Source organism: Pan troglodytes, chromosome 19, assembly GCF_028858775.2.
Source record: "Pan troglodytes isolate AG18354 chromosome 19, NHGRI_mPanTro3-v2.0_pri, whole genome shotgun sequence".
Classification (NCBI taxonomy): domain Eukaryota; kingdom Metazoa; phylum Chordata; class Mammalia; order Primates; family Hominidae; genus Pan; species Pan troglodytes.
The window spans coordinates 75,057,187-75,079,325 of NC_072417.2; the positions used below are offsets into that span (position 1 = coordinate 75,057,187).

The 22,139-nt window shown below is 39.9% G+C and overlaps 1 protein-coding gene across 9 annotated transcripts in view; it reads right to left on the bottom strand.

The window, feature by feature from the left end:
• INTS2 (integrator complex subunit 2) overlaps positions 1-22,139 on the bottom strand; it is a 73,680-nt gene that overhangs the window by 31,003 nt on the left and 20,538 nt on the right. For all 9 annotated transcript variants that reach the window (XM_063799135.1, XM_063799132.1, XM_063799131.1 and 6 more), the window contains exons 4-11: positions 21,527-21,629; positions 19,208-19,321; positions 15,545-15,675; positions 15,125-15,298; positions 11,051-11,277; positions 8,084-8,209; positions 1,306-1,377; positions 1,107-1,221 (exon numbers count right to left, since the gene is read on the bottom strand). In XM_063799135.1, coding sequence (XP_063655205.1) covers positions 1,107-1,221; positions 1,306-1,377; positions 8,084-8,209; positions 11,051-11,277; positions 15,125-15,298; positions 15,545-15,675; positions 19,208-19,321; positions 21,527-21,629 — 1,062 coding nt within the window. The remainder of the gene's footprint in view (positions 1-1,106; positions 1,222-1,305; positions 1,378-8,083; positions 8,210-11,050; positions 11,278-15,124; positions 15,299-15,544; positions 15,676-19,207; positions 19,322-21,526; positions 21,630-22,139) is intronic.

A 22,139-nucleotide genomic window follows, 5' to 3' on the forward strand; every position in this document is an offset into this window, starting at 1 on the left:
CTCCACTTTTAAAGATACTATAAGATATGTCACTGATTTAATATTACAGTAGCTTTTCAAGAAAAAAGTAGGAGTTGGAACACTACCACTTTCATATTACATGTCAACTGTAAAATGAATCCCAATTTCAATATTGGGTAAAATATACGTCTTGAAATATATGAAGTAGGATGTATAAGGCATAATGACATATCTTTCCTTTTGAATCAGTGAAAGAAAAAAATAAATCAAAGTCCCTACAGGAAAATTAGGATACTGATAAGCTTTTCACAAAAGAAATAAACAAGCCAAAACACATAAATTTTAAATACTAAGTTTCACTAGTAATCAAAGAAATTCAAATTAAGTGATACCACTGTTCATCAACCAAATTTGCAAAGATTAAAAAAAAATAGTAATGCTCAGTCATGTTGAAAGTTTAGAAAAACAGTAGTTCTTACTAATGATAAGAGTTAAACTGATACAATCTTTCGAAAAGATAATCTGACAGTACTCATGAAACACCTTAACACAGTCATACACTTTTCCTTAGCAATTACCTTCTAGAAATTTATCCTAAGAAAATAATCCAACAGGTGTATGAAGAGATACATGTGGGTGCCTATGTGTGTATTTACATAAACAAGGATATTCCTCTAAGCATTATACAGAAACTAGAAAACCTACATGGGAAATAATAAGGGACCTATTAAGAAGATCAAACAATGGACTAGAAGACAATGCAGTCATCAAAAATTATACTGTATTATAATATTTATTGATATGAGTAAATGCTCATCATATATTAATTTTTTTAAATCACCAAATATGTACGTCACTTTAAAGAAAGAACAGACATCAGAATATTAATAGTAGTATACTAGGTATCTCTGAATCATGGAATTATAAGATATCTTTCCCTTTTCTGTGCTTTCCAAGGTTTTTGCATGAGTATCTATTATTTTAGTAAATACAGGTTTCAAAATGCATTTTTCTAAGCGCTCTTGATAAAACTTCTATTAAACAATTAAAATTACTTAAATGAAAACAATCTATTTACACTACAACAAAATGTCCAGCTTAGAAACACCTTTTTTTTTTTTAGAAAGAAGTTAAAAGAAAATTACCTTCATCCCCAAAGTGGAACAGACCAAGTCAATGATAGCACTAAGCTGGTTGCTGTGAAAGTACATAGCCACCAATAATAACATCTCCCCAAAAGAAGCAGAGACGCCTGAAGTACTGTCAAAACAAAATAGGAAATATGAATTTTCCAAAGAGAGAAGAAGAAAAGCTTTCTCAACTAACTAAATCAAATTATCTTACCTCTCAAAATACGCTTCTTCTTTTATCATCCAACTTAGCCACACCACCATCAGCTGCTCCTGTTCAGGTGTACTATATAAAATATACCAGAATGTCACTGGTTTAAATTAGATATACTAGCATATGAATAAAAAGCATTCTGAAGTTATTTTTGGTAGAAATTATTTTTCCTGCCCTATTTTCAAGTATCAAGTCAAATTAAAGGCTTGCTGAATTGGGCCATGAATTGTCACTGAGGTATGAAGTAATTCTAGAGCTCAAGAATGAGGACCTTTGCTTTTTTTCATGGATCCCCTCTCAAAGTCTTAGTTACTGCCTTCACAGGTTGGAAAGAGTAAGATTCCTCACATTCCTTAGAAAACAAAGGCCCCTTGGGATTAACCTGTTAAAACAACTACACAACAGCTGATATTTATTTCATATAGAAAAAAATCTAGTGTTAACACTTAAGCATCAAAATATCACAAACTGAGCGCCAAACAGTAATGAGCAGTCCATCTTCTGGAAAAATGAAATTTAATTTATAGAAACCTTATGAGTAGATCTCAAAGTTACAGAGAAATAAATGATCACTAATCATGGGAAAAAAGGCAGTCACAGGCTTACCAGATATGAAAAATGGCTATAAAAATACGACTTTTCTTTGAGACAATGTCTTGCTCTGTCACCCAGGCTGGAGTGCAGTGGCGCAATCATAGCTCACTATAGCCTCGACCACCCAAGCTCAAGTGATCCTCCCACCTCAGCCTCCCAAGTAGTTGGGACTACAGGCATGCGCTACTGCATCCAGCTAATATTTTTTTATTTTTAGTAGAGGGGAGGTCTCACTATGTTGCCCAGTCTGGTCTTGAACTCTCGAGCTCAAGTGATACGCCTGCCTAAGCCTCCCAAAGTGCTGGAATTACAGAGGTGAGCCACCATGCCTAGCCTAACAATGACTTTTTAAAGGGAATTCCTAAATTCTGAGATGGAGTTTCACTCTCGTTGCTCAGGCTGGAGTGCAGCAGCGCAATCTCAGCTCACTGCAACCTCCGCCTCCCGGGTTCAAGCGATTCTCCTACCTCAGCCTCCCGAATAGCTGGGATTACAGGTGTCTGCCACCACACCTGGCTAATTTTTCTATTTTTAGTAGAGATGGGGTTTCACCCTGTTGGCCAGGTTGGTCTCGAACTCCTGATTTCAGGTGATTGACCCACCTCAGCCTCCCAAAGTGCTGGGAATACAGGCCTGAGCCACCACACCCGGTCTAAATTTTAATTGAAAAGTACAAGCTGACGTTGACTTGTGAAAATTTTTTCACCAATCTCTTTCCACTTCAGTGCAGTAAAAATAGATGCAACAAAAAGCAAATGAAAAGTATACTTCTTCTATTACCAAAAGCTAAGAAAATAAAAAAGGTCATTCTCAACTATACCTAAACCATATAACAAATAATAAAGTGTTATGTAGTAGAAAGATTACAGCCTTTACAGCCTACCACATCTGAGTGAGAATCCCATGTCTGCTAATTACTGGTAGTGTGATCTTGAAGAAGAAACACAAATAATCTTTCTTTTTCTTTTTCACTGTAGCTCTCAAATGTTAAGAACTTTTTTTTTGTTTTTGAGAAGAAGTTTCGCTCTTGTTGCCCAGGCTGGAGTGCAATGACACAATCTTGGCTCACTGCAACCTCCGCCTCCCGGATTCAAGAGATTCTCCTGCCTCAGCCTCCAGAGCAGCTGGGATTACAGGTGCCCACCACCACACCCAGCTAATTTTTTATATTTTTAGTAGAGACGGGGTTTCACCATGTTGGCCAGGCTGGTCTCGAACTCCTGACCTTTAGGTGATCCACCCACCTTGGCCTCCCAAAGTGCTGGGATTACAGGTGTGATCCACTGTGCCTGGCCTATCTTAAGGACTTTTAAGTATCTTTCTAAACATTAGTTTTTCTATCTATAAGATATAGACAAAAATACTTTATAAGGCTGGGCACAGTGGCTCTTGCCTGTAATCCCAGCAATTTGGGAGGACAAGACAGGAGGATAGCTTGAGCCCAGCAGTTCAAGACCAGCCTGAGCAACAAAGTGAGATCCCATCTCTACAAAAAAATTTAAAAATTAGACAGACATGGTGGCACATGTTTGTAGTCCCAGCTACACGGGAGGCTAAGATGGGAGGATCTCTTGAGCCCAAGAGGCCAAGGCTGCAGCGAGCCCTGATCGCGCCACTGGACTCCAGCCTGCAAAACAAAGCAAGATCCTATCTAAAAAAAAAAAAAAAAAAAACCTTATAAGAGTAATGAGGATTTGAGATAATGTTTAGAAAGTACTTCAAGTAAAAAGAAAAGAAAGAATTCATGTACCTAATTTTACACCATCCTGAAACTCCATTAAAGCTACATTAAAGGGATTTTCTTAAAAGGCATAAACGCATAAGATATTGAGGAGGGACAACACCACAAAATACTGGAAGCTAGAGAATATATAGATAAATGGAAATGGACTGAGCAGACCTGAGGAAGAAAAATGCTAAACTGGTAGAAGAGAAAACCCATCCATTTTATACCACGGAATTCCCAAAGGGCTCAGGCTACTCCAGGCAGTTCCAGGACTGAGAGTGAAGACAGACTAAAATTAAGAGGTTGACATTCTATATAAGTAGTAGACCTCCAAATCACCTCCCGCACTCTGCACAACTAGAAGAATACCCTTCCCTCAGCAGAGAGAAGACTGGAGATTTATTGTCTGGAGGTGGTAAAATCATGCGTCTGAATTAAGGGACAACCAGGTCTATCTGGAGCACCATTCTGAAAGTAGGAGAATTAAGTAAATGATTATACTGCAGGCTGATACCTACCAGCCCTTAACCCTCACTCTTTAACTTTGTTTATGGGTTTCTGTATAGGTCTTCCCTCTCCAGGCCAGACAATAATCTTTAGAACTCTGATCAGCCCAAGAGTTTCCCAAAGACCCACTTATGCATTAGAGGTTCTAATATGCTTTTTCATTTCCTAGTCTTAAATATGAACAATCGGCCAGACGTGGTGGCTCACACCTGTAATCCCAGCACTTTGGGAGGCCAAGGCAGGCAGATCACCTGAGGTCAGGAGTTCGAGACCAGCCTGACCAACATGGAGAAACCCCATCTCCACTAAAAATACAAAACTTAGCTGGGGGTGGTGGCACATGCCTATAATCCCAGCTACTCGGGAGGCTAACACAGGACAATCACTTGAACCCGGGAGGCAGAGGTTGCGGTGAGCCGAGATCACACCATTGCACCATGGGCAACAAGAGCAAAACTCTGTCTCAAAAATTATATTTATATATGTATATGAACAATAAATATTGGCTGCGTGTGGTGGCTCACACCTGTAGTTACAGCACTCTGGGAGGCAAAGGCAGGAGGATCACCTTAGGCCAGAAGTTCAAAATCAGCCTGGGCAACAAAAGTGAGACCCCATCCCTACAAAAAACTTTTAAAAATAAGCCAGGTGTGGTGGCCCACACTGGCCACTTGGGAGGCTGAGGTGGAAGGATCTGTTGACCCCAGAAGTTCAAAGCTGCAATGAGTTATGACTGTACCACTGTGTTTGCCCTGAGCAACAGAGAGAGCCCCCATCTCTAAATAAATAAATAAATAGAAATTTAAAAATAATAATAAATATTAAGTATCTGAGAAAAGCTTCTAACTTTAAAAATAGAGACCCAAAAAAGGCAGGGAAAAAAAGCAGCTTAGAGAAAAGAAGCAATACAAATAATAAAATCTCTTCAAAATCAGTATGACTAATATCAAAGAAATTATGCTATAACGAACCAATAGACACTACAAAGAAGAAACATTCAGAGAGCCAAAAAAGCGCTCTTAGAAATTAAAGACTGAATAGGAATTGAAGATAAAGTTAAAGACAAATCCTAAAAGGCAGAATGATTTCTTTTCTTTTTTTTTTTTTTTTTTGAGATGCAGTCCCGCTCTGTAGCCCAGGCTGGAGTGCAGTGGCGCAATCTCGGCTCACTGCAAGCTCTGCCTCCCAGGTTCACGCCATTCTCCTGCCTCAGCCTACAGGACTACAGGCGCCCGCCACCATGACCGGCTAATATTTTTTTGTATTTTTTTTAGTAGAGACGGGGTTTCACCATGTTAGCCAGGATGGTCTCGATCTCCTGACCTCAGGTGATCCGCCTGCCTCAGTCTCCCAAAGTGCTGGGATTACAGGCGTGAGCCAGTGTGCCTGGCCATTTTGCTTCTTCAGAATGGGTATGTGTGAAGTAAATTCTTTTTGAGACTGGGTATTTCTGAAAATATCTTTGTCCTACTTTGACATCTGATTGATAGTTTGATGGGGTATGGAATTCTAAGTTGGAAATAATTTCCTTTCAGGACTTTGAAGGTGTTGCTTCATTGTCTTCTAACTTCCAGTGTTGTCAGGAAGTCTGACATTCTGATTCCTGGTCCTTTGTGTGGCCTATTTGTTTTTAATATGGAAACTCGTTGGATTAGTTTTTTATCCCTAGGGTTTTGAAATTTCTGGATGATATGCCTTAGCCTGAGTCTCTTTTTGACTATTGTCCTAGGCATTCAGTAAGCCCTTTGAACCTGGAAACTCATGTCTCAGTTCTAGGAAATTTTCCTGAATAAATTTGTTGGTAATGTTTTCTTCTTGGGTGTTCTCTGTCTAAAACCTCCTTTTATTTGGAATTGGACTTTTTGAAATGATTGTCGTATTTTCTTATCCTTTCCTCTTTTCCTTCCCCTCATCTTGTTCTACTTTTTAGAAAACAGCTTTATTGAGATGTAATATACATACCATAAGATTTACCCAAAGTGTACAATTGAGTGGTTTTTAGTGTATATACAGTTATGCAACCACCAACACAACAGAATTTTAGAACCTGTTCAGCACTCTAAAAATAACTTGCTCATTCTAAGACCAGGTACAGTGGCTCACCCCTGTAAACCCAGTGGTTTGAGAGGCTGAGGTGGGAGGACTGTTTCAGGCCATGAGTTTCAGACTAGCCTGGGCAACACAGCGAAACACTGTCTCTTAAAAAAAAAAAAAAATTCTCCAGGGGTAGTGGAACGTGCCTTAGTCCCAGCTATTTGGGAGGTTCAAGCAGAAGGATCACTTCAACCCAGGAGTTCAAGATTACAGTGAGCTATGATTGTGCCATAGCACTACAGCCTGGGTGAAAGAGCTTAAAAAAAAAAAAAAAAAAAAAACAGAGGCTGGGCACGGTGGCTCACGCCTGTAATCCCAGCACTTTGGGAGGCCGAGGCGGGTGGATCGTGAGGTCAGGAGATCGAGACCAACGTGGCTAACATGGTGAAACCCTGTCTCTACTAAAAATACAAAAATTAGCCAGGCGTGGTGGCAGGCTCCTGTAGTCCCAGCCTCAGGAGGCTGAGGCAGGAGAATGGCGTGAACCTGGGAGGTGGAGCTTGCAGTGAGCCAAGATATCGCACCACTGCACTCCAGACTGGGCGACAGAGCCAGACTCCGTCTCAAAAAAGGAAAAAAAAAAAAAAAAAAAGAAAGAAAGGATAGGTTTTCTTTTTAATTTTTTTTTTTTTAAACAAAGACAGGAGTCGCACTATGTTGCCCCGGATGGCCTCGAACTCATAGCCTCAAGCAACCCTCCCGCCTCAGCCTCCTGAGTAGCTGGGACTACAGGTGTGAGCCACCACGCCTGGGTAATATGATGATATGAGATACAAGAAAGAGAAGATCCAACAAAGGAGAGATGAAGCAAGTCTCCAAAATGATGGTGAAGGTCAATCCCAGGATGAGAGCTTTATACTACCAGGTATAGCTGGTAACCATTCCAGACCAAAATGCTCCTGAAGAAATCTCCTCAAGAAGATGAAACTCACAGACTGTCTAATGAGTCAAAACATCTGGAGAGAAGATTTAGGCTGGCAGAGAGTTTGAGGTTACATGAATAGTACATATAACACCAAGAAAGTTAAAAGCAAAAAACAAAAACACAGGATAAATATTAATCCAAAAAAAAAAAACAAGTTTTACAAGGAAGTAAAAAATAATCATATACTGCATGGTTGAGTTCTCAGTAGTGCTTACATAATCATAACAACTATATATTGATCTAATCTAAATTATAACCATACTAGGAGAATGAGAGGATAGGAAGGACATGTATGGATGTGTTTAGGACAGGGAGAAAAAAGACAGAGAACTAATTTCTCATCTTTCATACTGGGAACTCAATAAAAAATACCTAAAAGCAAAAATCAAGAGGTATCGAATACAAACATATTATTACAGATGTAGCAGTAAAACACAAAATAAACAGCTAAAAGAATTGAAAGACACTGCCTCTAAGAAAGATGAAATAGGAAGGAGAGAAGGAAGGACTGCTATTTGCCTTAACAAATCCTGAAGAACTATTTTGACTTATTTAAACAATGTACATATATAAGATAAATAAAATGAATCAGATGCTACCGATATCCTTATTTTAAAAAAATACAAATAAGCTGGGCCAGTGGCATACACCTGTAGTCCCAGCTACTTGGGAGGCTGAGTCAGGAGGATTATTTGAGGCCAGGAGTTCAAGGCTGCACTGTGCTATGATCATACCCATGAACAGCCACTGTACTCCAGCCTGGGCAACAAAGCTAGACCCCTTCTCTTAAAAATTGGAAAAAACAAAACAAAACTATGACTGTCCATACCTAGACCAGCTTTTGTAGAAAACTCTTATCTAATGCTATACAATTTTATTGAGTAAATAAAAGTAAACCTTGAGAAAATGGAGCAACTTATATAGTTAGGTACCTGACAAGTGTAGAAAAGGCCAGTAGCATACAAAAGGAAAGTGAAACAAAGCGAACCCCAGCTGGCGTAGCAGGAGGACGGCTCGTCATCAACTGCAGTAATTGCTCAGCTTCTTCTTCAGTTGGTCTAAAAAGGAATACATCATTAGGCTTTACATTTTTAGTTGGGATGAAGAAGAAAAAGTGAATTTTTAACCTTTTAGTTACAAATTTTAAACTTTATAATGATATCTTGCTATTTATAAAATCTTTAACATCTCAAGTTGCCAAATGTAAAACTGTTGAGAAATTACAACTACAGTGTTTTACTGTGGACACAAATACAGGCAGGTCCTCCCTTTGCCCTGTAGTGTGAGACCATAAAAATGACCATGCAAGCTGAAATCATGCAACACAATCTTAATAATCAATGGTGAAAAGTATGGTTGTACTGTAACCTTTAAAATTTTTGTCAAAACATTAAAAACTCTGTTGATTATAATGCATAATTTTTTTTTTTTTTTTTTTTTTTTTTGAGACAAGGTCTTGCTCCATCGCCCAGGCTGGAGTGTAGGGGCAGGATCAGAGCTCACTTCAGCTTTGACCTTCCAGGCTCAGGTAATCCTCCCACGTCAGTCCTCATGTAGCTAGGACCACAGGTATGCGCCACCGTGCCCAGCTTATTTTTTTTAGTAGAGACAGGGTTTTGCCATGTTCCCCAGGCTGGTCTCAGACTCCTGGGCTCAAAAAATCCACCTCCCTTGGTCTCCTAAAATGCTGGGATTACAGGTGTAAGTCACTGTACCCAGCCAGGAATTTATTTTTTTTTAATGGTAAAACCAATATTTTTATAGTACTCTAATTGAAAATATTAGAAACATTGGGAATTAAACTGTTTTCTTTCTTTCTTTTTTTTGAGACAGAGTCTCACCCTGTCACCCAGGCGGGAGCGCAGTGGCACAATCTCGGCTCACTGCAAACTCTACCTCCTGAGTTCAAGCAATTCTCCTGCCTCAGACTCCTGAGTAGCTGGGACTACAGGCACACGCCATCATTCCCAGCTAATTTTTGTATTTTTAGTAGAGAGAGGGTTTCACCATCTTGAATAGGTTGTCCTCGAACTCCTGACCTCACTGATCCGCAAGCCTTGGCCTCCCAGAGTGCTCGGATTATGGGCGTGAGCCACTGTGCCCGGCCTTAAAGTTTTTTTATTTCTTCGTAAAGACTTTATCAAGAGTAGTTTAAACAGCCTTTGCCTCCTTCTTTTTTTTATGTTTTTTGTTTTTGTAGAGATGGAGTTTCACTCTTATTGCACAGGCCGGACTGCAATGGTGCAATCTTAGCTCACCGCAACCTCCACCTCCTGGGTTCAAGTGATTCTCCTGCCTCAGCCTCCCAAGTAGCTGGGATTACAGGCATGTGCCACCACACCCAGCTAATTTTGTATTTTTAGTAGAGACAGGGTTTCTCCATGTTGGTCAGGCTGGTCTCGAACTCCCAACCTCAGGTGATCTGTCCGCCTTGGCCCCCCAAAGTGCTGGGATTACAGGCGTGAGCCACCGCGCCTGGCCTATGCTTTCATCTTCATTGGCCAACTGTCTCTTCCAATTATCTGTTTTTGGAATATAATGTTCCAAAAATTGTTTCCATGATTTGGAACATGAGTTTATTATGGAGAGAAAGGAAGCAATACAGGTTGAGTAACCCCAATCCAAAAAACCTAAAATCTGAAATGCCCCCAAACTCCAAAACATTCTGAGTGCCAATATGAAGTAATGAGCTCAAAGGAAATGCTCACTGGAGCATTAAGGATTTTGAATTTCTGTTAGGGATGCTAAATTGGTAAATATAAACATTCCAAAATCCAAAAAGTTCTAAAATCCCAAACACTTCTGGTCTCAAGCATTTCAGATAAGGGATATTCAACCTTTACAACTACCTCCTCTGCTATATGTACATGAATCAAATAACAGGTGTGCAGTAACCAGCCACCGACAGACTTTGAAAGAAGTGAGGCCATTGGTCACTAATCATGATGTACATCTGTTATTTACTTAGTGATATGTGGCCTGAGGAGCTCACAAACTCTATACAATTATCTGGTTAATGTATCATGGCAACTGAAATGGCAACTGTGTTGAGAGACGAGCATTATTTAAATAAACTGGCATAACTGAAACTCATGCATATTGGAGACATGCAAATGAGGACTGTATGTACAATTATTAAGAACACTATTCAAAAGGATTTTGTATGGTGACTAAGAAACATTGTACTGGCCAGGCACAGTGGCTCATGCCTGTAATCCCAGCACTTTGGGAGGCTGAGGCAGGTGGAACACCTGAGGTAAGGAGTTCAAGACAAGCCTGGCCAACATGGTGAAACCCCGTCTCTACTAAAAATACAAAAAAAAAAAAAAAAAAAAAATTAGCTGGGTGTGGTGAGGCAGGAGAATCGCTTGAATCCGGGAGGCAGAGGTTACAGTGAGCTGAGATCACACCACTGCACTCCAGCCTGGGTGACAGATGGAGATTCCATCTCAAAAAAAAAAAAGAAAGAAAACATTGTACTTATTAATCACATCATATTAATTTTAAACAATTATTTATGATATCAGCTGTAAAAGGAAACAAAGGAGAGATTTACTTCAACTAGTCAATGGTAAAAGATCACTCACAGATCATTCACTATAGTTTTGTCAAGCTGTGTTGAAATCACAGGTTTCTTTAAACTGTGATTGGAAATTGATAAACTGCTCTGGCTCCTCCCATATTTATATAGTTCTGTTTACAATCAGAACAAAATAGATGAATACATCTCTGCTAGGAATTCTTGGCCTTAGGATTTCATTCTTCTTACAGGCCAGCCCACTACCTGAGTCCAACAGAAAACTTTAATCCTCTGAATAAAAGGCCTTTGGCTCACTTTCTTGAGAATAGAAACAAGAAGGTAAAATGACAAAAAGGTAAAATATCAAACTATTGAATACTTGAGTCCAGCGATCCCCATCAAAGCACAGTACAGACGTAAGAGTGCACTGGCTTTCACAACATGCTCTTCTTTCAGCCCCGAATACACAGACACATTGGGCTCCATATCCACATCAGCTTCTTCCACAATTCGGGTGCTTCTTACTGTGGGAAGAATGCCCATCAACTCCAGAAGAAGCTGCCTTCTCATCTGCCAAAGGACAGAACTGCTGGTCTCTCTTTTTCTCTGAAAGAAATATGGATCACAAAAGGAAGAAAACATGAAGCATTTACTAAACTAAAAGGGAGCTAAAACATAGCTCCCCACTTAAACACTTTCAAATTGGCCTATTTGAAGAGATTGTCCTGACTATAGAATCTCATTTTAACCAATCAAGCAAACTCAAAATCCACTAGTTTGTCTGAAGAATGAATATTCACCATAATTTGGATTGGTTGCAGAGGAAAGACTAAATTAGTGACAATTTGAATTGTGGAATATTATTTAAATGGTACTTTCAAATACATAAAGACTAACAAAGTGATATGTGGTATAGGAGAAAATGCTCAGATTTTGAAGACGTAAGTTCTTGGGGTTTAAATGCCAGCTCTACTATTAGACGATTATATACCTTTAGGCACATTGGTTAGCCTCTCTGAACCCCAATTTCCTTAATGACAAGGAAATATTTTATCAACAATATTTACCTTATAGAACTCCTATAATTAAGAGTTTACAATTCTTGGCCTGATGCAGTGGTTCACGCCTATAATCCCAGCACTTTGGGAGGCCAAGGCGGACAGATCACTTGAGGTCAGGAGTTCGAGACCAGCCTGGCCAACATAGTGAAACCCCATCTCTACTAAAAATATAAAAATTAGCTGGGTGTGGTGGTGCATGCCTGTAATCCCAGCTACTTGGGAGGCTGAAGCACAAGAATCGCTTGAACCCAGGAGGCGGAGGTTACAATGAGTCAAGATGGCGCCACTGCACTCCAGCCTGGGCAACAGAGTGATACTCTCGTCTCAAAAAAAACAAAAGAGTTTACAATTCTATAACCACTACAGTTCTTCAGGCAAGGACAATGTCTTAGTCATCTCTCACTCTGCACAGTCGAACATTGTGCCTAACATACAGCAAGCACTCAAAGTCTGTTAAGTAGATGAATGAACAAAGATAATACATGTATGAAAGCTGTTCTAAACTATACAGGGCTAGACAAATGTTAATTATTATCTTTTGAGTGTCTCTAAGTAAAATATGATAGACCTGCTTTAATAATAACAGTAAGTTCAAAGAATAAAGTTTTATTGAATACAAAGGACAACTACAAACAAGATGAGCATGCCAAGTGCTTAAGGCAGTACCTGACATATATGAAGCATCCAATAAATAAATGTTAACTTTGTTTTAAAAAGCAGAGCTTAAAATCAGTTTTCAAATGGGCTATAAAATAGAACTTGAATATTTTAAAAAACTATGATTCAGTAGCTTAAAAAATAGACTACAGGATCTAAGCAGTATACATGTTGTCTAGCTAAGTGACCTCAACGAGTTAAATCGCAATCTGCATTAGCTCCTTCATAGGAACTCTATTCACATAGTTAATATAAATTAGTTTCTGAAAAATTAAAATATTTTGCAAGTTAAAAACTGCTGCAAAATACATATGCATAAGCAGGTGAATGTATAAAATAAAATGTGGTATATACATACAATGGAATATTATTTTTCTTTTTTTTTGAGACCGAGTCGTGCTCTGTCACCAGGCTGGAGTGCAGTGGCGTGATCTCGGCTCACTGCAACCTCTGCCTCCCATGTTCAAGCGATTCTCCTGCCTCAGCCTCCCGAGTAGCTGGGACTACAGGCACGCACATCACGCTCAGCTAATTTTTGTATTTTTAGTAGAGACAGGGTTTCACCATGTTGGCCAGGATGGTCTCCCTCTCTTGACCTTGTGATCCGCTCGCCTCAGCCTCCCAAAGTGCTGGGATTACAGGCGTAAGCCACCCCACCCAGCCCTTACTTCTTATTTTTATAGATTTAGGGGGTACAAGTGCAGTTTTGTTACATGAATCTATTGCATAGAAGTCTGGGCTGTTGGTGTAGCCATCACCCTGATAGTATACCCTGTACCCAATATAGGTAACTTCTCAACCCTCACACCCTTCCCACCCTCCCAACATTTGGAGTCTATGATGAGTATTATCCCACTCGCTTATGTCCATGTGTACACATGATTAGCACCCACTCATAAGTGAGAATATGCAATATTTGACTTTGTTTCTCCGTTATTTCACTTAATATAATGGCCTCCAGTTCCATCCATGTTACTGTCAGACATGATTTTATTCTTTTTTATGGTTGAGTTGTATTCCATGGTGGGTGTGTGTATACATATATACGTGTGTGTGTATATGTGTGTGTGTGTGTTTGTGTATATATATCACATTTTCTTTAAGCAACCATCCGTTGATAGATGCTTAGGTTGATTCCATAACATTGCTACTGTGAATAGTGCTGAAATAAACATACAAGTGTAGGTACATTTTTTATATAATGATTTCTCTACCCAGCAGTAGGATTGCTGGACAGAATGGTAGTTCTACTCTAAGTTCACAATGGAATATTACTCAGCCTTTAAAAAGGAAATCCTGACACGTTACAGCATAGATGAACCTTGAAAACATTATGCTAAGTGAAATAAGCAACATACAAAAGGAGAAATATTGTGTAATTCCATTTACTTCAGGTAGCCAGAAAGGGTAAATTCATACAGACAGAAAGTTGAATAGAGGTTACCAGAGGATGGGATGATAGGGGGAATGGGGAGTTATTTAATGGATATAGAGTTTCTGTTTGGGATGATGAAAAAGTTCTGGAAATGGGCCAGGCCCAGTGGTGGCTCATGCCTGTAATCCCAGTACTCTGGGAGGCCCAGGTGGGTGGATCACCTGATGTCAGGAGTTCTAGACCAGCCTGACCAACATGGCGAAACCCAGTCTCTACTCAAAATAAAAGTAGCCAAGTGTGGTGGTGGGCGCCTGTAATCCCAACTACTCAGGAGGCTGAGGCAGGAGAATCCTCGAACCCAGGAGGTAGAGCTTGCAGTGAGCCGAGATTGCGCCATTGTACTCCAGCCTGGGTGACAGAGTGAGACTCCGTCTCAAAAAAAAAAAAAAAAAAAAAAGTTCTGGAAACGAAGAATGATAATGGTTGCACACTGTAAATATACTTAATGCCACTGAATTATATACTTAAAAATGATTAAATGGCAAAATTTTATGTTATGTATATTTTACCATAATAAAAACATATATACACATATGTATTAAAATTTAAAAATATAATAACTTATTTCAGTGACCTAATGCACCAGTTCTCATAAGTCTGGCCCAGAACCCTGGAGATATATTCTTTCAGGGGGTCTGGAAAGGTGTTAATAATACTCAAGACATTATCTGTCTTTTTCTTTCTCATTCACTCACAAGGGTACAGTGCAGTTTCCAAAGGCTTCTATCAAGCCAGACATTGAAGATATTTGAAAAAAATATAATAAAATAAAACTATCATTCTTCTCATTAAATTTTGTTTGGGAAAACACAGTTTTCATTTAAAATATGTTATGTTCACATTTAATAGGGTTATTGTTGTTTGGTTTTGGTATTTTTTTTAGAGATGAGGTCTCGCTATGTTGCCCAGGCTAAAGTACAGTCGCTATTCACAGGCACAATTATCACACACTATACCCTAGAACCCCCTGGCTTAAGCAATCTTCCTGCTTCAGCCTCCTAAGTAGCTGGGACTATAGGCACATACCAACACACCAGCTGTTCCTATTTTTAAAAGAACTAAATAAATATTTCAAATATTTAAGTGTTAATTTCTAATATGGTAAATATCAACAGAAAAAAGCCACATAAGCAAAAGCTCTTTGGTATCCTTAGTGATTTTTTAAAATATAAGGAGGTCCCTGAAACTAGAAAGTGTGAGAACCACTTGTCTAATGACATCATTCAAAAAATGTTTCTTTCTCTTTTAGCAGCTGCTAAAGTATTCTGATCCTTAGCCTATACAGATATTTAACCCTCACCTGCTGTCCATTTCGGATAAAAGTTCCAAACCAAGTCCGGACTTTCGCATTTGTTCCAAGAAGCAAACCACTTACAAAACAAACCAAGTCACTCACTCCATCCTCACAAGCTTCATTTTTAGTATGATCCAATGTCAAAGCCACACCAAGGCCTGGCAAGTGACATTCTTCCACCTAGCACAGAAAAGAAAACAAACTGAATTCAGTAGCATACGCAAAAAGGGCAGTGATGCTTCCAAATCTAAAGTATCTAAAGTTTAGAGGAAGAACTCCTACAAAACATAAAAACCCAGAGAGGAAGGTAACACGTCCAGTATATAAATAAAATTCCCAACCTCTACAGGACTCTAAAACCATCTTGAGAAGAGTTCTTGGACCTAATATAAAGGCCTTTGTCTAATAAAACACAGGATCACTTACCACCATGCCTCGGACCTTGAGGGCCTGAGAAGGATTCATTTTACACAAGAAGCGTAAGGCATCTGTCCTGCGCCTTCCTCCAAGACTTTCTTCATCTTGTCGTTCTCCATTTTTTATCAGGCCCCTACAAACTAACATGATAGAAACCATCTTCTTCAGCCTTCAGAATTAATTGTTTATGAAGATTTCACATGACAGAAGAAAAGGATCAGGGTATTTGAAAGCACAACAACAGAAATCGGCCAAAACGAAGCAACAAATGAAATGAGACTTAAAAAAGAATAGTAAACTCTGGGACAATATTACACATTCAAACACACTTGCAATTACGGTCCCAGAGAGACAAAGAAAGTACAAGACAAAAATACATTTGAGGGCCAGGGACAGTGGCTCACACCTGTAATCCCAGAACTCTGGGAGGCCAAGGTTGGGGGGGGGGGGGGGGCGTGGATCGCCTGAGGTCAGGAGTTTGAGACTAGCCTGGCCAACATGGTGAAACCCCATCTCTACTAAAAATACAAAAATTAGCTGGGCGTGGTGGCAGGCACCTGTAATCCGAGCTACTCAGGAGGCTGAGGCAGGAGAATCGCTTGAACTGGGAGGTGGAGGTTGCAGTGAGCCAAGATCGCATCATTACACTCCAGCCTGGGGCGACAAGAGCGAAACTCCTTCTCAAATTAATTAATTAATTAATTAATTTGAAGAAATTTTCCCAAGTTGAATGAAAACTCTAAACCCAGTTCAATGAGCCCTAAGTGGAACAAATGCAAAGAAAATCATACCAAGAAACATCATATGTCAACTTTCTGAAACCAGTAATAAAAAGAAAATCTTAAAAGTAACCAGGGCCAGGTGCAGTGGCTCACACCTGTAATCCCAGCACTTTGGGAGGCCAAGGTGAGTGGATCACTAGGTCAAGAGCTCGAGACCAGCCTGGCCAATATGGTGAAACCCTGTCTCTACTAAAAATACAAAAATTAGCTGGGTGTGGTAATGCGCACCTGTAGTCCCAGCTACTCAGGAGGCTGAGGCAGGAGAATCACTTGAACCCGGGAGGTGGAAGTTGCAGTGAGCCGAGATCACACCACTGCACTTCAGCCTGGGTACAGCAAGACTCCATCTCCAAAAAAGAGAAAAAGTAACTAGAGCAGAGGATGGGCGCATCACCTGAGGTCAGGAGTTCAAGATCAGCCTAGCCAACATAGTGAAACCCCATCTCTATTAAAAATACAAAAATTAGCCAGGCATGGGGGCACATGACTATAGTCCCAGCTACCCGGGAGGCTGAGGCAGGAGAACTGCTTTAACCCCAGGGGAGGCGGAGGTTGCCGTGAGCCGAGCTCATGCCACTGCACTCCAGCCTGGGCGACAGAGCAAGACTCCGTCTCCCAAAAAAAAAAAAAAAAAAAAAAAAAGGAGCCAGAAGAAATTAAAGAAAAAAAAAAAAAAGGTAGCCAGAGGGAAAAAGAAACTTTACAGAGGAACAAAGACAAAATTTACTGCAGAAAAGAGAATGACATCTTTGTTTTTTGTTTTCTTTTTTCCTAGAGATGGGATCTTGCTTTCTTGCTTTGCCACCATACTAGTCTCAAACTCCTGGCTTCAAACAATCCTCCTGTTTTGGCCTCCCAAAGTGCTGGGATTACAGGTGTGCCCATCAACAGTGGATTAAATAAAATGTACATATATACCATGAAATACTATGCAGCCATTAAAAATAATGAAATCATGTCCTTTGCTGCAACAAGGATAAAGCTGGAAGCCACCCCATCCTAGGCAAATTAACACAGAAACAGAAAACCAAATACCACATGTTCTCACTATAAGTGGGAGTTAAACACTGGGTACACATGGACATAAAGATGGGAACAATGGACACTGGGACTACCACTGGGGAGGAAGAAAGGGGACAAGGGCTGAGAAACTACCTATTGGGTACTATGCTCATAACCTGGGTGACAGGATCATTCAAATTCCAAACCTCAGTGTCATACAATATACCCATGTAACAAACCTGCACATGTACCCCCCTGAATCTAAAATAAAACTTCGTATTTTTTTAAAAAGAAAAATTAAAACAAAGGTGACAACAAATTGAATAATATGTAAATAATGTTTAGAAACGGGGATATAACTATAAATGTGAAAACTAAGAATAAAGAAATCAAATTTGACTTGGGGAAAAAAGTATATTTTATAATGAAAAAAAGGCTCAATTCATCATAAAGATATAATCATCCTAAATGCATATAAACCCAACAAAAGAGCTTTGAAATACATGAAGCAAAAACTGACAGAACAAAAAGAAGAAATAGGCAAATCCACAATTATGTCTGGAGACATCAAAACTCCTCTCTCAGTAATTGACAGAACAAGTTGACAAAAAATCGGCAAGGACACAGTTTACAAAGAGTTTTTACATATCATCTGATATTCAATAAATCTCTTAAAAAAGTCAGGGAACTATTACACTATCAATATCTCCATTTTACAGATGAGAAGTATTTTGGTTTGTTTGTTTGTTTAAGACGGAGTCTCATTCTGTTGCTCAGGCTGGAGTGCAGTGGCACATATCGGCTCGCTGCAACCTCCACCTCACAGATTGAAGCAATTCTCCTGTCTCAGCCTCCTGAGTAGCTGAGATTACAGGCATCCACCACCAAGCTCAGCTAATTTTTGTATTTTTAGTAGAGACGGGGTTTCACTATGTTGGCCAGGCTGGTCTCAAACTCCTGGCCTGAAATGATGCACCCACCTCGGCCTCCCCAAGTGCTGGGATTACAGGCATGAGCCACCGTGCCCAGCCAGATGAGAAGTATTTTGATAGAGCTCACACAATAAGTGAATGACAAAATCAGGAATTATAACTCCAGTACCTTTTCCTCCCAGGCTCCTAATTCACAAACTACTTTGCTCAACAAAATGTTTTTATTTTTATATCACTCATACCCAAACAACAACCTTCAATCACTGTAAGTTTTAAATAGAGGTGAAAAAATGTAGTCGATTTTTCTCAATTTCTACTTTATACTTCTCTGTAAACTGACAGCAGTAGGGCTAAAAAACAAAGGTCTGATTCCTAGCATTTCTCATTATACATATCCCGTATTGCTCTCTTGATATTTCACAGATACATGTATCTTCTTTGATCCCTGATTATAGATATTACATCTTCTAGTTCCTTGGGGTTTTTTTTTTTTTTTTTTGAGACGAAGTCTCGCCCTGTCGCCCAGGCCGGAGTGCAGTGGTGCGATCTCGACTCACTGCAACCTCCACCTCCCAGGTTCAAGCAATTCTTCTGCCTCAGCCTCCCCAGTAGCTGGGACTACAGGCACCCACCACCACATCCAGCTAATTTTTGTATTTTTAGTAGAGATGGGGTTTCACCATATTGGCCAGGCTGGTCTCACACTTCTGACCTTGTGATCTGCCCGCCTCGGCCTCCCAAAGTGCTGGGATTACAGGTGTGAGCCACTGCGCCCAGCCTGATCTTTAAACTCAATACAATTTGTGAACTCAATATTTCTTTATACATACTAACAAACTTTCAAAAGATAAAATCTCAAATAAAATCCCATTAATGTTTCTTCTTAGGTCAAAAAGATAGGTCCTGTACATGTCCAAGCAAGTCTTTTCAATATACCATATTAGAATCATATTTACCTTCATTAAAACTATCAGGAACATTGGCCACCAAGAGACACAAGAACCAGGCACCATTTCTAACATGTAGCAAAGCTTCAGCTACATCAACTATAGGGAGCAAGGAAGGGAGCTCTACAAGAAAACAAAGTCAGTGTTAGTCTTTGTTAACAGGTGCACTCCACCACACCCAGCTAATTTTTTTTATTTTTTGTGGAGACTGAATCTCACTGTGTTGCCCAGGTGGGTCTCAAACTTTGGCCTCAAGCGATCCTCCAGCCTCAGCCTCCCAAAGTGCTAAGATTACAGGCATAAGCCACCATGCCTGGCCCCAGTGTTAAAGAGTGATATTTCTTTTTTTCTTCTTTAAGACAGGGTCTTGCTCTGTTGCCCAGGCTAGAGTGCAGTGGTGTGATTATAGCTCACTGCAGCCTCAACCTCCTGGGCTCAAGCAATCCTCCTGCCTCAGCCTCCTAAACTCCTAGAATTACAGGCGTGAGCCACCATGCCCAGCCAAAAATGACATTTCATTGTATTATTAAATATCTTTTGACATTTCACAAATGTCATCTAAAATAAAGTACTTTCTTTTCATAGTCTAGAACCAAGCTGTCCAGTAGGATACCCACTAGCAACATAACGATACTTACATTAAAAACAGTTCAGTTCCTCAATCACACTAGCCAGATTTCAAGTAATCCATAGCCACAAAGAACACTGGACAGCATAGCATAGAACAGTACAGGAAATTTTATTTTATAGAACTGGTCTAAAGAGTTATTTTCACGAAAATCTTATTTGCTTTTTTTTTTTTTTTGCGACGAAGTCTCGCTTTTGTCCCCCAGGCTGGAATGCAATGGCGCAATCTCAGCTCACCGCAACCTCCGCCTCCGGAGTTCAAGCGATTCTCCTGCCTCAGCCGCCCGAATACCTGGGATTACAGAAGCCTGCCACCACACCAGGCTAATTTTTGTATTTTTAGTAGAGACAGGGTTTCACCATGTTGACCAGGCTGGTCTCCAACTCCTGACCTCAGGTGATCCACCCACCTCGGCCTCCCAAAATGCTGGGATTACCGGCGTGAGCCACCGTGCCTGGCCTATACTTTTTTTTTTTTTTTAAGAAAAGGTCTCAGCCAGGCACAGTGGCTTATGCCTATAATCCCAGCATTTTGGGAAGCTGAGGCAGGCAGATCACAAGGTTAAGAATTCGAGACCAGCCTGGCCAACATGGTGAAACCTCGTCGCCACTAAAAATACAAAATTAGCTGGGCATGGTGCCGCATGCCTGTAATCCCAGCTACTCAGGAGGCTAAGGCAGGAGAATCACTTGAACCCCGGAGGCGGAGGTTGCAGTGAGCCGAGATCACGCCACTGCACTCCAGCCTGGGTGACAGAGTGAGACTCCATCTCAAAAAAAAAAAGGCAAGGTCTCACTCTGGACAGAGTGCAATGGCACAATCATGGCTCACTACAGCCTCAATCTCCCAGGCTCAAGCCATCCTCCTGCCTCAGCTTCCCATGCAGCTGGGACTACAGGTATACACCACCACACCAGGCTAATTTTTTTTCATTTTGGTAGAGACAAGGTCTCACTATGTTGCCCAGACTGGTCTTGAACTCTTGAGCTCAAGTGATCCTCCTGCCTCGGCCTCCCAAAGTGCTGGGATTACAGGCATGAGTGACAGCCTTCTTTACATTTTTCTGTCCTCTTTTATTTCTATCATTCACACCTATTATATACAATCTGGAAAATACAAAAAGGTACGAAGAAGAAAATTAAAATCTGCCCTAATCCCAGAATTCAAAGTTAATAAAAAATGTTTTCACAGGCCTGTAGTCCCAGCTACTCAGAAGGCTGAAGTGGGAGGATCCCTTGAGTCCAGGAATTCAAGCCTGCAGTGGGCTACGATCCTGCCACTGTACTCCAGCCTGAGCAACAGAGCAAGACTCTGTCTCTAAAAAAAAAATAAGTATTTTATTTTAATTCATCAAGGGTATTGTTCTTGAACTTTTAACAAAACTGGGATTATAGTCTACTTAACACTTTGCCCTTTGCTTTTTTCACTTAACATATTGTAAACATTTTCCAAAATCATTAACGAGCATTAAAGTCATTAAATCAAAGATACCATGTTAATGTCTGCATAATATGTCACACTATGAAAATAATATAATTTACTTAATCATCGTCTAACTATTAGTCACGTTTGACTTAAAATCACATAACATGTTTGTTATATGATCCCTAAAATAACACAGCATACCAGGCTAAGAAGTTACACAGTATCATTTAACAAGAAACTATATATGAAATCCATCTTAGCACTCAGTACAGTACCTGCTTGTAAAATACAAAGTACATCTGCAGCTTCCTCCAAATATACCGGACTCTCAAAAAGTTCAGAAGACTTGAAAAAAAATTCTCCATTGGACTCAGACACCTTAAAAAAGAAAAAAAAAAAGATATAAACTCTATTAATTTCAGATAATTAAATCCCTATTTTTATAATTATTTCTTGAGCTCACAGATTACGTCTCTTAATGTATCACTAATATACCACAGCAGAATATGCAGTATTCAATCAATTTCAACCAATTTAACCACACACAGCAGTCATGTTAATTATTATTCAGATACAGCAGTATCAATCTCAAGAACTGATTTCTATCTAAATATTTGGAGACAACTGGAATTAAAGGATAAGGCAAGCCAAAGAAATGAACTACAAATGCAGCCTACATAAACTGCTTTAAAAAAGCCAAGAACAGTCAACCTAAAGCAGTTTAACAAATATAAATTCATGGCCAGGTGCAGTGGCTGACGCCTGTAATCCCAGCACTTTGGAAGGCCAAGATGGGTGGATCAACTGAGGTCAGGAGTTCAAGACCAGCCTGGCCAACATGGTGAAACCCTGTCTCTACTAAAAATATAAAAATTAGCCAAGCATGGT